The 13,324-nt window shown below is 38.3% G+C and overlaps 1 protein-coding gene across 2 annotated transcripts in view; it reads right to left on the reverse strand.

The window, feature by feature from the left end:
* ADCY2 (adenylate cyclase 2) overlaps positions 1–13,324 on the reverse strand; it is a 225,488-nt gene that overhangs the window by 31,264 nt on the left and 180,900 nt on the right. For both annotated transcript variants that reach the window (XM_065052707.1, XM_065052706.1), the window contains 2 exons: positions 10,632–10,769; positions 1,692–1,811 (listed from right to left, as the gene is read on the reverse strand). In XM_065052707.1, coding sequence (XP_064908779.1) covers positions 1,692–1,811; positions 10,632–10,769 — 258 coding nt within the window. The remainder of the gene's footprint in view (positions 1–1,691; positions 1,812–10,631; positions 10,770–13,324) is intronic.

Below are 13,324 nucleotides of genomic sequence, written 5' to 3' on the forward strand. Positions count from 1 at the left end.
TAACAAGAATTATATTTAAAAGATGACTAGAAAACCTGCTAACTAAAAAAACCAAACATAAATAAGTATTGGAACAATTTATTTCTATGTGCTTATAAGTGTGAAGATATGCAGAGGCTGGGAGAAGGACTGCATCGTTTCTTTGACAATGAGGGTAACTTGATGTCAGATCCAAAAGAAAACATAGGCCTCTGTCCATGCCTGGTGGTATTTAGTCAGCTAAATTCAAAAATGAGAAACAGAAACTCATGCTCTGCTGTGACTTTTTCACGAAGATGCTGAAAGTTCATAAGTGCTTCAGCTACTGCAATGTTGTTTTTTGTTTGTTTGTTTTTCCAGGAGACTTATATACATGATTAACATCTTGCTTTTGTGTGTGTCTAGGATTGTTTAGCTTGACATAGTGAATAGCTGCTTCATGTAAAACATATTGTGTGGAAATCAGCACGCACTGTTTTGGTACTGGTCTCATCAATTCTACACAGAGGTAAAATAATCTCTCTTCCTTTCACTGTCTTCTGCTTATTCATCCAAAGACTATTTACCTATTTTGGCATAATATGCAGCTTGTTATGTTCAAATGCAGGTCTTCTGTAATCACAGTATCACAGTATGTTTGGGATTGGAAGGGACCTCAAAAGATCATCTAGTCCAATCCCCCTGCTGGAGCAGGAACGCCTAGGTGAGGTCGCACAGGAACATGTCCAGGTGGGTTTTGAATGTCTCCAGAGAAGGAGACTCCACAACCTCCCTGGGCAGCCTGTTCCAGTGCTCTGTCACCCTTACTGAGAAGAAGTTTTTTCTCAAATTTAAGCAGAACCTCTTGTGTTCCAGCTTGATCCCATTACCCCTTGTCCTATCATTGTTTGCCACCGAGAAGAGCCTGGCTCCATCCTCATGGCACTCACCCTTTATATATTTATAAACATTAATAAGGTCAGCCCTCAGTCTCCTCCAAACTAAAGAGCCCCAGCTCCCTCAGCCTTTCTTCATAAGGAAGGTGCTCCACTCCCTTAATCATCTTTGTTGCCCTACACTAATCCCTTTAAGAATCATTCCTCTCACGGATACAGATTCCGTATTTGTAGGAATGTCCTTCCCACTCTTCTTGCATGTACTGCTGTGCTTTTGTTCACACTAAGAGATCTTCAAGTCACTTCAGATCTTTTAAACAGTTTGTATAATGGAACACAAGTGTTGTACTTCCCCTCCCTCACTGCAATGACAACAGTGTGAGAACCACAGTTCTCACATTTACTGCCAGGTCAATGATGGAAGTGGTGAATATTTTTATGTCCACCACTGGTCTCTGTGAAACCCATCTGCAGACCAACCTGCTTGTTTCACTGACAGTGATGTGCAGCTTTCAGTCCACAGTTTGCTTTGCAGTTGCTGTGTGTTCTCCTGATATCTCATAACACCCATTTGTTGGCATGGGTGAGCTAGGCTTCTTAGTTATCAGTCTGTTTCCTGCTTTTTAATCTGACATTCATTAAAATCTCTATTTTCAGAAGTACTAGTCTCCTCTGACTTCCCACTTCCTTCAAATGCACTTGCAGGTGACTGATAAAAAATCAAGCTTTTGCTGTAGTCTTAAAAAAACTGGTGGGTGTTTAACTTCGAGCAGATCCAGCAACAGTCAATTTAGTGTAATTGTTGAAAACAAAGAAAGAAATGGAAAATGAACTTACCGGTAGGAAAAAACAGTTGTTTTGTATACACCACCGTGTCTGATTACTTGAATTAGGAAAACTTGCATTTGATGAATTAAGAACTGAGGGAAAAGGTTTCACAGCATTATCCAGGAAAAACTAGAGAAAAACAACAGATAATCCATCAGTTTGTCAGATGTTTAAAGTCAAAATAGAGAAAAGAAATTGGAGAAGCAGAGAAAGCCTTGCCAGTAATAATTTAACTTTGGTATTTCACTGCAAATTGAAATAGAAGAGGTGAAATGACATCACTTGATTGCTTGTTCCTGCATGTTCAGACAAAACCAACTTTGTTAACCTCCGTCTGACACTTTCCATTTGAATAAAAGACAAATGTCTCTTTTCTATGTTACTTTCATATATCAGAAACTCACACACACAAGAGACAATGATAAAACAAATTCAATATGAATAATTCCTGGGTTTCCCTCAATTGAACCTCCTATTTAAATACAGGAAGAATCAAAGAAAGAATAAGAAGTCTTTACTGAAGTTGATTTACACAGATGTAATCCTTCTCATATTAATAATGATGATAATATTGGTATTAATGTTATTGAAGCAGAAGAGAGCAACCAGTATCTCCCGGGTCATCAAATTTAGCCAGTTGATGTCATGGGTAACCACCGTCATACACTAGCCTTTGCTGTATTGATCTAGTGCTTTCTCAATGAGTTAGATTTGACTACATTAATTCCACTGCTTTGAATCTCACCACTTAAATTGTTTGTAGGTTTAACCAGTATTCATGGCCAGTTCCCATGTTTTGGTTTTGTTTTTTTTTTTTTTTAATTTTCGTGCTAAACTCTTTCTCTAGCTTTCAGATAGCTCCTTTCTCTCCCTAGTATTTACATTGCCAATATTTAATGCTATCTCAGCCTCCACTATGCTCAGCAATCTATGTTTTTCTAGTTTCTCCCCAGAAGCAGCTTTTCTTTCCCCTAATCATTCTAGTAGTCACCCTCTGTACATACTTCTTTCAGTTCAATCTTCTGAGTAACCAAAACTGAAAACACACTTTCCAGATTTTATCAGAGTTTTGCAATAGCATTAATACTAATTCTGCAGAAAATATGTTTTCATACATCCAAGAATGAAAGCTCCCTTGCTCGCAGCTGCAAAACCATACCTCATCGGACCTCATGCAAGTGGGGCTCAGGCAGATTATCAAGTTATAGCAGCTCAACACGTTGCTGAACATTGTCATAATCCCAACCCCTAACATCATGCTCAGCAACTGTGAGGTAGTTTTCCTTCCTTGGGGCTCACTTAGTGCAATGTGGTTTATACTTACACTGTGAGTTAAGAGCAGTCACACGGATTATTGTGATTCAGCTGAGTTGTCATTAAATCACATAAGTAATCAAAAACCAGAACTCATCCCATCTTTACCTGATGAGCTTCCAACTTGTATCAGAATTTTTTGTCATTGGTCTGTCGGACTAACCATAATCTTGCACTCTGTACTAAATTTCATCCTAGTTCTTTCACTCGAATCCTCAGCTGACTTCTTCCTTTCTAAAATCCCAAGCCTTCCTTCACAGACATTGCTTGTCACCTTAATTTCATCAGCAAATTTCACAGTACCTCTCATACACTGCACATGAAAACCCATCCCATGCTGACCACTGCGGAGCTCCACAGGTTGCCTCCCTCTCACCTGCTCTTCTCTGCACACAGCCAGTATGTAACCCATCTCTAAGTTCTTTCCCCGATCTCCAACTTTACCTGCTGCCCTAGAGAAAAACTGCTCGGTTCACTCAGACTAACCAAATCTGGATCTGGTCAGCCATAGCTTGTGTAGCCAAGTGCCGAAAACTTCCCAGGGTGGAGACCCCACAACATGTCCCAGTGCTGTACTATCTGCATAGTGACCTTTTTTTTTTTAAGACTATTCAACCTGCCAAGCTACCACCCGTGGTCATTGCCGCTTTATATGTTTTGTGGCTCTGCTGAGAATGGTTTGAAACAGTTATCGATGTAACACCCTTTCAACAGAAGCAGGACTGGTTATGCGCTTGCGAAGGGGATCGATACGCCATCTGTTAGCAAGACTGTTTCAAAAGAACTTGGCACAGCCTCTGGAATAACATGCAGAATGGGCTCACCTTTGTTTGTACAGTTGCATTTTCAGGTTGTTTTCCTTTACAAACAGGCTTCTCTGACTGTTTATGTGCAACTACACATAATTAACCCACAATCAATGAATGATACATTCAGGATCCGTATCAGTAATATGAAATAAATCACAATACCAGACCCTACAAAATGTCAATAAAGACCTACACATTTTGAAACATCCTTCTGTAGCTGATCCCTAAGAGCTCTAATGATGCACAGAGTTATACGCACATCCGTCCCTTCTCAAAGGACGCGTGGGTTCAGTAAACACACTCCCCCTTCTGGGATCATGCGTCACCCTGCTCGCACACTCCTGTAAGGAGACGCAGGTGTTCCAGCTTCGTGTGCACCTGCACGGCTCCCTGTGCCTTGTTAATCCACAAGCTAGTGAGAAAGCGCCCCACGAGTCCGTGCACACAGGCACACCCCAGGTGTGGGTCCCTGCCTGCCACAGCCCCACTGCTGCCCCACCAGCCGCAGAGCAGGGTCATGGGGCTGACAGGGAGGCTGCTCTCACTGGCCAAGGTGGAGGTGTGACACCAGAGGGGAGACTTATGGCAGCGTCAAACTTGGTTTTGACAGTCAGCTGTTGCTGCTTACAGATCTCTGCCTTCTGTTATGAATTTCCCTGCTTCTTTTGTAATTTTTTCCCCACATTATTGCCTTCTTTGCTTCAAATTCCCATTGAAGTGCCTTGGTTTCTGTTTAACCCAGCAGATGCTGGATGTCCCCTTTAACAGGAGGAGTTTTGGGAAAATGCCCTCCAGACAGCCCGAAGTATTAAATCTCCCTTCTCCTCAACTATTTGCACTGACATTATCATGTTAACAGATGTTGTTAACCAGGTCATTTGCCAAGGGGTGAGCGAAGAGGCTCCAGCATCCCACTAATAGTGCATATACTTTTTTTGCAAATATGAAATAGCTGTATTTAGTTTCAGAATCCCATCTCGTGCATGTCCATAGAGCAAAAGATTATATACCATGAAGAACTCAAATGCAATTATATTATATATAGATATATATATGTTCATTTCTATTAAAGCATTTTAATTTTGTTTTTGAGGTTTGTATAGGGCATTTCTGACCTATAAATGTTGCCTGTATACACAGAATGCTATATGAAATGTGGCATACCTATGAATACATAAATAAACATAGAAAAGAAAAAAGAAAAAAGGGATATGGAAATGTTGTCATCTCCCATGAGCCAAACAACACTTATTTCTGAATGATGTGTTTGTACTTGTCTTTCTTGTCTCTCATCAGTTATCTACATCTGCTATCACGCTTTGAAGATATATATTGTTCTTCAACATAGTATTTTTTTGTAAGAGACAGCTCAGTCCTACTAAGCAGTCACACCTACTCAAATGACTCAAATGAAAGCAATATTTTTTATGAATACCAATGTTTGCCAGGGAACATCTGAGCACACTACCATTAAATTCTCATTTAAACTCCATATATTCTAACAGCTTTTTCTTCTGTTCTATTCCTATGATCTGTAATCTTCAGGTGTGAGTTTTTTGCCTCACATGATGAAAATACCTTCTGTGCTGCTATAGGAACCATGTGGTGACAGACCCTCCCCCCGAAACATGGGATAAGCAAGTTAGTGCGTCTCTCTTCTTGTCTGACCAAGAATTAGGACAAGACTACCTAATACACTGGTTTATATTTTACTGAGAACAAAGACAATTTTCTCACTGAAGTACTTTCAACCCTTCTCTACAATCCACAAGGCAGCAGAACCAAGGCTTCACAATTAACATGGTCCTACAGCCTGTAAACGTGGACAAGTCGAATGGGTTGTGTCTCACCTTACTAAGCAAGTGAGCTTGCTGTTTTCCATGGTACTGTGCATAAAATACCATCCCACTAAGAAGTAAAGGTGGCAGAATTTAATATTAAATGCAGTAATCAAATGCACACCAAATTAAACAATTATGGAATAAATAATAAAACTTAAGTAGTTAGTACGTGAATGGGTTGACCCTGTGACAGGTGGGCAGGAGGGAGAGAGCTGGGAAATACCCCTCCACTGAACTACTGAATGACAGAGTAAAAAGTAAAAGTCATGCAGTAGCCATCTGCAAAGACAAACGCTACTGTCACTTTCTGCACAGAAAGAAGGTGTGGGCTACCCTCAGAGCACTAACAAGTGTGCTTTTGCACACCAGCAAGAAACCTCGCAGCCCAGAGGAAAGCTCTTTAGGGAGCAGGTGCTCCAGGATCAGCAGTTCCAGAACAGAGCTGTGCTTCACCAATGGAAACACACCAACAGCAAACCCAAAGCTCTGGCATGCTACCAATAAATGCGGCACAACTCAATTTACAGCGTACGTTTAATTTGATCCCATCACTGTTTTTCTTATTACAAAAAATTACACTGGAAATGGACATGTGAAGACTACAAAGTATAAAAACCAACTTTGTCACCATCCCTCTCTCTCCCCACTACCTCCTTGCCTCATATGAACATACAGCTGTACCTGAAATTAATTTTCTGCCATTCAAAAAGAGCTATGCAATCTCCTCAAGTCACAACAGTCTGCAGTTTTTATAGTGCTGTTGTAAACAAAGTTGTTTGTGCCCTACTCTTTTGTTCAGCAAAACACAGAAGGAGAGGAGTATACTTTTAAGTATGGCAAAAGCATGCAAGTCTGGTATGATTGGTTGAACCACAGAATTTACATTTTTCTTAACACAAAAAAATGAAGCAATTGTGCTTTTGTTCAGTATTGCTCTTTGGTTTGAACCTCTAAGGTAAACACAGAGGACTTCTTTTTGAACGAAAGTTTTTTAAAAATCGACCGACTCTTCATATATCCATGTGGCTTAGGAGAACTTTCTTCTCAAAATGCATATCACTGCTTCCTTTGAAAAATGCCAGATGGTCTGGCAGCCGAGTCAGGAAATTATCCTCAGATCCCCACATGAATACCCCAAGAATATTATGGAGAATCCCAAATTCTGGTATAATTCCTCATCTTCACAAGCTCATAAACAGAAGTTTATGAGAGCTTGGAATGCTAAGTACCTAACTAGGCTATTAAGCATTTTTGAGTAAACAAGAGGTGATGTTGAGACATTGGTAAGTTGGGAAATGAGGATGACGATCCAGAGTGTACTGCACTGCATTGAATAGGATTTTTAGAGCATTTTGTCTGTGGGTTTGTACAAGACTTCTTAGCTTTAAAGTGCTCATACATCTGTGTTATTAATATTTGCTGTCCTGTGGTGTGTCTCTTGTTAATAGTCAAACTTACCAAATTCAAGCTGCTCAATAATTTAATTTCCCTTTTGATAAAAGTCTGTGTGTCAAGTGAAAATGCATAACCATCTATCTGTCCTCAGGTATTCAAGTCACAGCCTCCCTATAGAGGCAATGTGAAATAGCAAGCAACTGCCTTGTTCAAAGCTCCCATGGCATGAGCGGACCTGTGCATTTCCCTTCCAACTCCTAGGCCAGGTTGAGCTCTATGCAGTGTCCATTCATTGTTCTTAACAGAAATGCATTAGGCATCCTCCAAAATAGGGTCTTCAGTGTGCTAGGCACTGTGGAGACAAATAATTAGATTGTATTTGCCAAAGAGCTTGTCTGTTAAAAATACAGCACTGAATAGGGTCAACAGCTGTATCAACAGAGGTAGCTACACCAGAAGGAAGGTATGCTAAAGAAACCAACTTTTTACTATGAGAATGGAAGCAGGGCTTAATTATTTGTCATTATTAAAATACAGGATATCAGCCACGACTAAAGGGAGAAAAATATGGGGCAAATACTTGCATAATTTAAGGCAGCTCATGCTCACAAATGTACATTAAGCAACGAAGCAAAAATATTCAAACCTGTCAGTCCTCACGTTTCTAAAGACACATGTTTCAAAGGAAATAGTCCAGTTGTTCAAAATCCACTGGATGAAAGACAGGAAAGCAAGTAACAACCTGACTCTGAAAGCTGGTAGTCAGGGCACCTTCCTGGGACAGTATAGCCCTGAGATCCTGTTGCTGTGCCAAGAATGATTCATGCATTTAATGCAGAAGTCACTGAAACAAGGAGCTCTTCATAGGCCATGTTCCCTGGGATGACATGAATCCCAGAGGGTGGTGAGACACGATCATTTACCGTATCATATACAATCATTCGTTCAGCTTCCAAGAGTCAACCCTTTGCAGTCACGCAGTCCTGCTGTCTATCTGAGATGTCTGGGTTGTTCCCTGCAAGATGCTTTCTCATGTTTGGCTTAACACAGCTGAGCTTCATAAAAACATTTTTCCTCCACCATGGATTGCTGCCCCACTCTATATATGGCACTAGACCTAATGCTCAATGGAAGGAGCATTAGTCACCCTCTCCTCTCATACTTATGTCACATTAGCTGTTTTTTAATTTCCCTCCACTGATCATGACTATATACACCTCTCAAACGTGAAGACCAGATTCAGATGTCTGCTGAAACAGCTAATTTGAAATAAAATTGCACTCCCCACCCTTTTTAATGCCCCTTGACCATAAAGACCGAGTTTTATTTGACATTTTGGGCTTAATTATGATTTATTAGGTGTGGGATGGTTAGACACTTTTTATCTCCATTAAATCTTAATGGCTACATTTTGCCTTTTTCTACTGAAAGAGTTCGTGGAAATAAATGCAGTTAATGGACTCTGCTATGAAGTACATGTTGCTTGGAGATATAATAATGATACTTCAGAGTCTCTCCCACAATTTGCTATTAATATTAAGGAAATGTAAATTTCACAATCACATTTAAAGTCATTTTTGCTAGTCAAACTATTAAGGTTTAGTTTCAAGGTGGGAATTGTACTTAAAATTATCATCTCATGAATATCATGGAACATGATTATTTGTATTACTGCAGTCATTACCGATAAAGAAGAAAAACTTTAAAATACAGCCTATTAATTCAGTCCACATACAAATGGACTTGAACAAATAAAATTTAAAACTTTTTCTAACAATGCTGTACTGAACAACTAATTTTTTGCTAAAATGTCTTTTAGTAGTTGAAGGCCAAATCTCAAGTGAGCTGTACACAGTAGTAGAACTAAGGAACTAAGGAAAAAACAATTGCTGACCATATCTTCTTTTGCACTTTTTCATTTAATAGATAACTATATGGTTGCACAGCCTCTAACTCAAAGTATACTTTAAACCCAAGCAGGTTATTTAATTTCTTTTTATACACTTACAGAGTTAAGAGAAAGTCTAATTTGACCTACATTTTACAAGCAACTCCATCTCAGGGTTTCGTCCTGTAGCATGCCAAATAAATTTTGCTTGGCTAACGTTTATCTTTCATAAATGCATATAGTCTTTAGCTGAGGGCAAGAAGTGATGGAGAATCAACAGCTTTTGAGAATAATTTGTTCCCTTTGCTACCTGCCTTCACCACTAAAAAGTGAACTTATTTTCTCATTTTCCAGTCACTGCTTCTTTGAGTTTCTCCTCTGCCAGCATTAAACGCCAAATTGAATTAGCTGGATTTTAAATTCTTGAACATGACATTAGTTTTGAGTCTATCCTTTCTCCTTAAAAAAAAATAAAAAAAATCTACTTTCCTGGAAAGAAAACAAACAAAAATACATTACTAGGATCATTTAATAGAAAAAATGGAGGGAAGGTTCTACCAGAAATGTCAAGTGTTCACATTTAGAAGCCCACATTACACCACTACATCGTTCTGGCAAGTTTAGTGCTTACTGTAACAAATGATTGACTAAGGGTCCCCTGAAATGTGGGAAAACAAATTAAAACAGTGTGGGTCCTATAAATCCTTAAGTCCTTTATAAACCTCAAGTAACAAAAGTATCAGTAACTCGAGGAAGCACTAGAGTTGTAAGTTCAAAAGCACTGAGGTGAAAATCTCACTCATTTGAAATATGACTAATATCTATGCATTCATGTTGTAATGAAAACATTACCTAAACATTACATTTCCCATGTTGCTAATGCAGAACTGAGCTGGACCACTTTTATGGGTTTATAAATAGATAAATCAAGCTCAGCCCATGGGGAAAGAAGAATCCCAAAGACTGCACATTCCATAAGAAAACATATATTTCAGAATAAACGAGGACATTAAGATTCAGGCTTTATGCAGACTAATGACAGATCTGCTCTATATTTGCTATGGGTACAAAAAGAATACTGGAATCACTTAGATTTTCCCTATTATGAGAGCAAAGTAGAGGCTGGAAAGCCTAAAGTAGAGGTAAACCCTCTGTAGTTCAGTACTTCTGAATCAACTTTCACTTTTTTTCCTTTTTCAAAAAAAAAACAACAACACAGACAAGCAAGTGAAATTCAATAATGTATAAATTATGATCATTTTGTGATCAGCAGAGGAGTGTCAAAAATCTGAATAAAGTTTGGTGTGTTTTGCACAAAGTCTTCCACACACTGTGTGAGGAAGTACTTCGATCTTTGAGCAATACTCTCCTTTTCTAAGCAATTAATAAATGAGTAAGGGAATTAAACAATTCAAACATGGGATTTAACTTATAAATTACATTTTTCTTTAATAAACTTAGCCAGGATCTGAGCTCTTGTTTGGCATGCTGTTTGCGGATGTCCCCATTATGCTTCAAGTTTTCTGTTGCTCTGCTTTATGTTTCTGTCTGGCAATCATTATCATGTAATCATTATCATGGCAACCATTATCATGTTCCTGGCATAGTCATGGGCCATAAATTCAACATCTAAGCAAATACTGAACAACAACAAAATCTTAAAAGAACAAAAAACAAGAAAAAATACCCTTTTTCCCCTTACCATGTTGAATACAGCCATAGTTAATATTATAGCAGTGGTTGTCAATGTGAGAGTGATCCGTGGCCAAGGACGGTTTGCAATTATTCCAGATGATTTCAGGATCCACAACAATGAAGCTGATGCTTTCTTGCTACATTGCTAAGTGCAAAGAGTTTAAAAAGGAAAAAAAAACAAAACAAAAAACAGTTTTAGTGTATATAATTACAATTAAAAAGAGTAGAATTAATAAGGCTTAAGATTGAAGGCAGCATTAATCTTGAAACATACAGAAGTATTCAACTAGTATATTCTCATAAGAGTTACAGATCATGATTACACACAAAGCTAAATGCAAATTTAGTTACAATATCTGCCATAATATAAATTCTGTTAAATAATTTTAATTTGCAACTACCTTATTAAACATTCGATATATGCTACTAGTAATAGCGAATACAGAGTTGACAGCAGTGTCATTACCTCTAATATCAGTAAATAACAAGCAGACAAACTGACCTCCTCCACCGCAACTGAAAGACCAATATTTAGTAGGCTCTGGAAACTACAAAATGTAAATAATGACTCTTCAAAGTCTTTGACGGAGAGACAGAGGTCTCCTCACACAGGATAAAGGCTGTATAAGTACATATATATATATGTATATATACACACACACACACACACCTGCAGGTCTACAACATAACAGGGTTTCTGTGCTTTTCTTTCATTTGTTTGGAAACTTCTTTGATCATTTATTTTAAGTGAAAGGTAACTCAGAAAAGAAAATCAACCTAAAACAATCTAGAAAACAAATAAGCATCTCATACAACAACTGGACTCACAATTTCACATGAAGAGTATCTAGTGAACAGAAAATATTGCTTATATATTGGCAAAAATCAACAATAAAAAACTCTGACTCATTGAATGTGCTTCCAAGAACACATTGCAATAGCCTCCATTCATATACATATAGTTCCTAGAGGAACAAGATGCTCACACAGAATAAACAACACCCAATCAATAGTGATTTTCCCAAAACTTTAGCAATGACGAGATAATGCTGCCTAGAAGCATCTCGTGCCCTTTCCAAATGTCAAATTCGGCTATACTGAAACCTCTGTAAAAAAGGCAATGAAAAGTTAAGGAACATGACAGTCCCACAAATGTATTCACTTTTTATCAGCCCATTTTCTCCATTTACTAAAATTGTTCAGAGATCACTTTACACCTTTTTTGACACTAGCCACAGCAATCAGCAAGCACACAAGCACAGAAAGTCTCTGAAGTGACAACTCAAGCACTAAAAACTACCAAATATAGGACTTAATTTACAGCACTTATCTATTAGTTCAGGTTCAATAACTGCTGCACATTATGCTAAATTATACTATTACCCAACATATGCAACACGGTTTACATGAAGGTCTTTGTCTTGCTGCACATAACTATTTCCCTCCCAATTACACACCATTTGGATAAGTCCACTGTATATCTAACACTCCTTTTACGTATTGCTTCCTCTTAAGAGAGAAAATTTTACATACTGTATTGGGCAGATTCTGAGTGAATGAAGACAGTTTGAGGAAGGTCAAAACAATATCAGAATCTCAAGGACGGACAAAGGTGAAAAACCAGAGAATTTATATACACATTACTCCTCCCTCATATAATAAAAACCCACATAAACCCAAAGGACCTGCATTTTTGAGCAACAAACTCCTGCTCAAATGCCTTTCTGAAAGTCCAAGCCTTGTTCTGGACCGCTAAGTACATAGCAAATTTTAAGATAATTTGAACCCATGTGTAGATTTTAGAATTTTTTTGTCATCCTTCCTGCTTCAATAAAGTAGAAAGCACTAAGCCTAGATTGCTGCTGTTGCTCCAGAAGGGAAGCGTTCAACTGGATGCAGGGAATGGATCTGTGTGAAAATGAATCATTCAGTTATCTGTCTAGTCTGCCTAAAACCTAATGAGTCAGGGAGCATGGATTTATGGCAAATTAAAACAGTCATGAAACCATTACACTTTGCCTTTGTTACAGCACTCCTGGAGCTTTACTACAACTTCACCTACATTATTCTGTAATTTTCGTGGAAGTTTAGAGTAGCTGGAATAGTTTAAGTTGCATTAGGGACAAAAGTAGGCAGGAACTCCAAGAAAGTATGAGGAATTTAAAATGGATAAAAAATTATACTGATAAACCAATACATTATGTTCTCCTTTCTGAATTATGTTACAGGGAGCTATACTGTTCAAGCAGAGCCTTTAGGATGAGAAATTCCAAGACACGAAGCTAATTATGAGAATAAATTATCTGGCCTAAAGCAGATACATTTTATTATGATTTTTACTGGTTTTAGGTTATCCGACTAAAGGCTAATCAAACACAAAGACTTAGTGATGATCGAAAGGACAATGACAGATGGTGGAATTAAAGTAACTAAATCAGTGAAGAACAGAAGCCACTGAATCTGCTGCTCCTAAGACTATTGAAGGAGAATGCTTCAGACTTGGTTTTTGATGGGAAACGTACCAAGAAGCCTTAACAAAAGAAAGTCCCATTCCAGGATGCCCTGCAGACTAAGGGCAATTACTACCTAAAAGGATAGTACGCCGGCACAGGGCAGAAAATTTTGCAATACGAGAAACTTTGGGATTTTGTAAAATGTTGTGGGTATGTGGAAAACTTACATGATGTTTAGGGGATGTGA

The sequence above is a fragment of the Columba livia genome, chromosome 2 (assembly GCF_036013475.1).
Source record: "Columba livia isolate bColLiv1 breed racing homer chromosome 2, bColLiv1.pat.W.v2, whole genome shotgun sequence".
In the NCBI taxonomy this organism is placed as follows: domain Eukaryota; kingdom Metazoa; phylum Chordata; class Aves; order Columbiformes; family Columbidae; genus Columba; species Columba livia.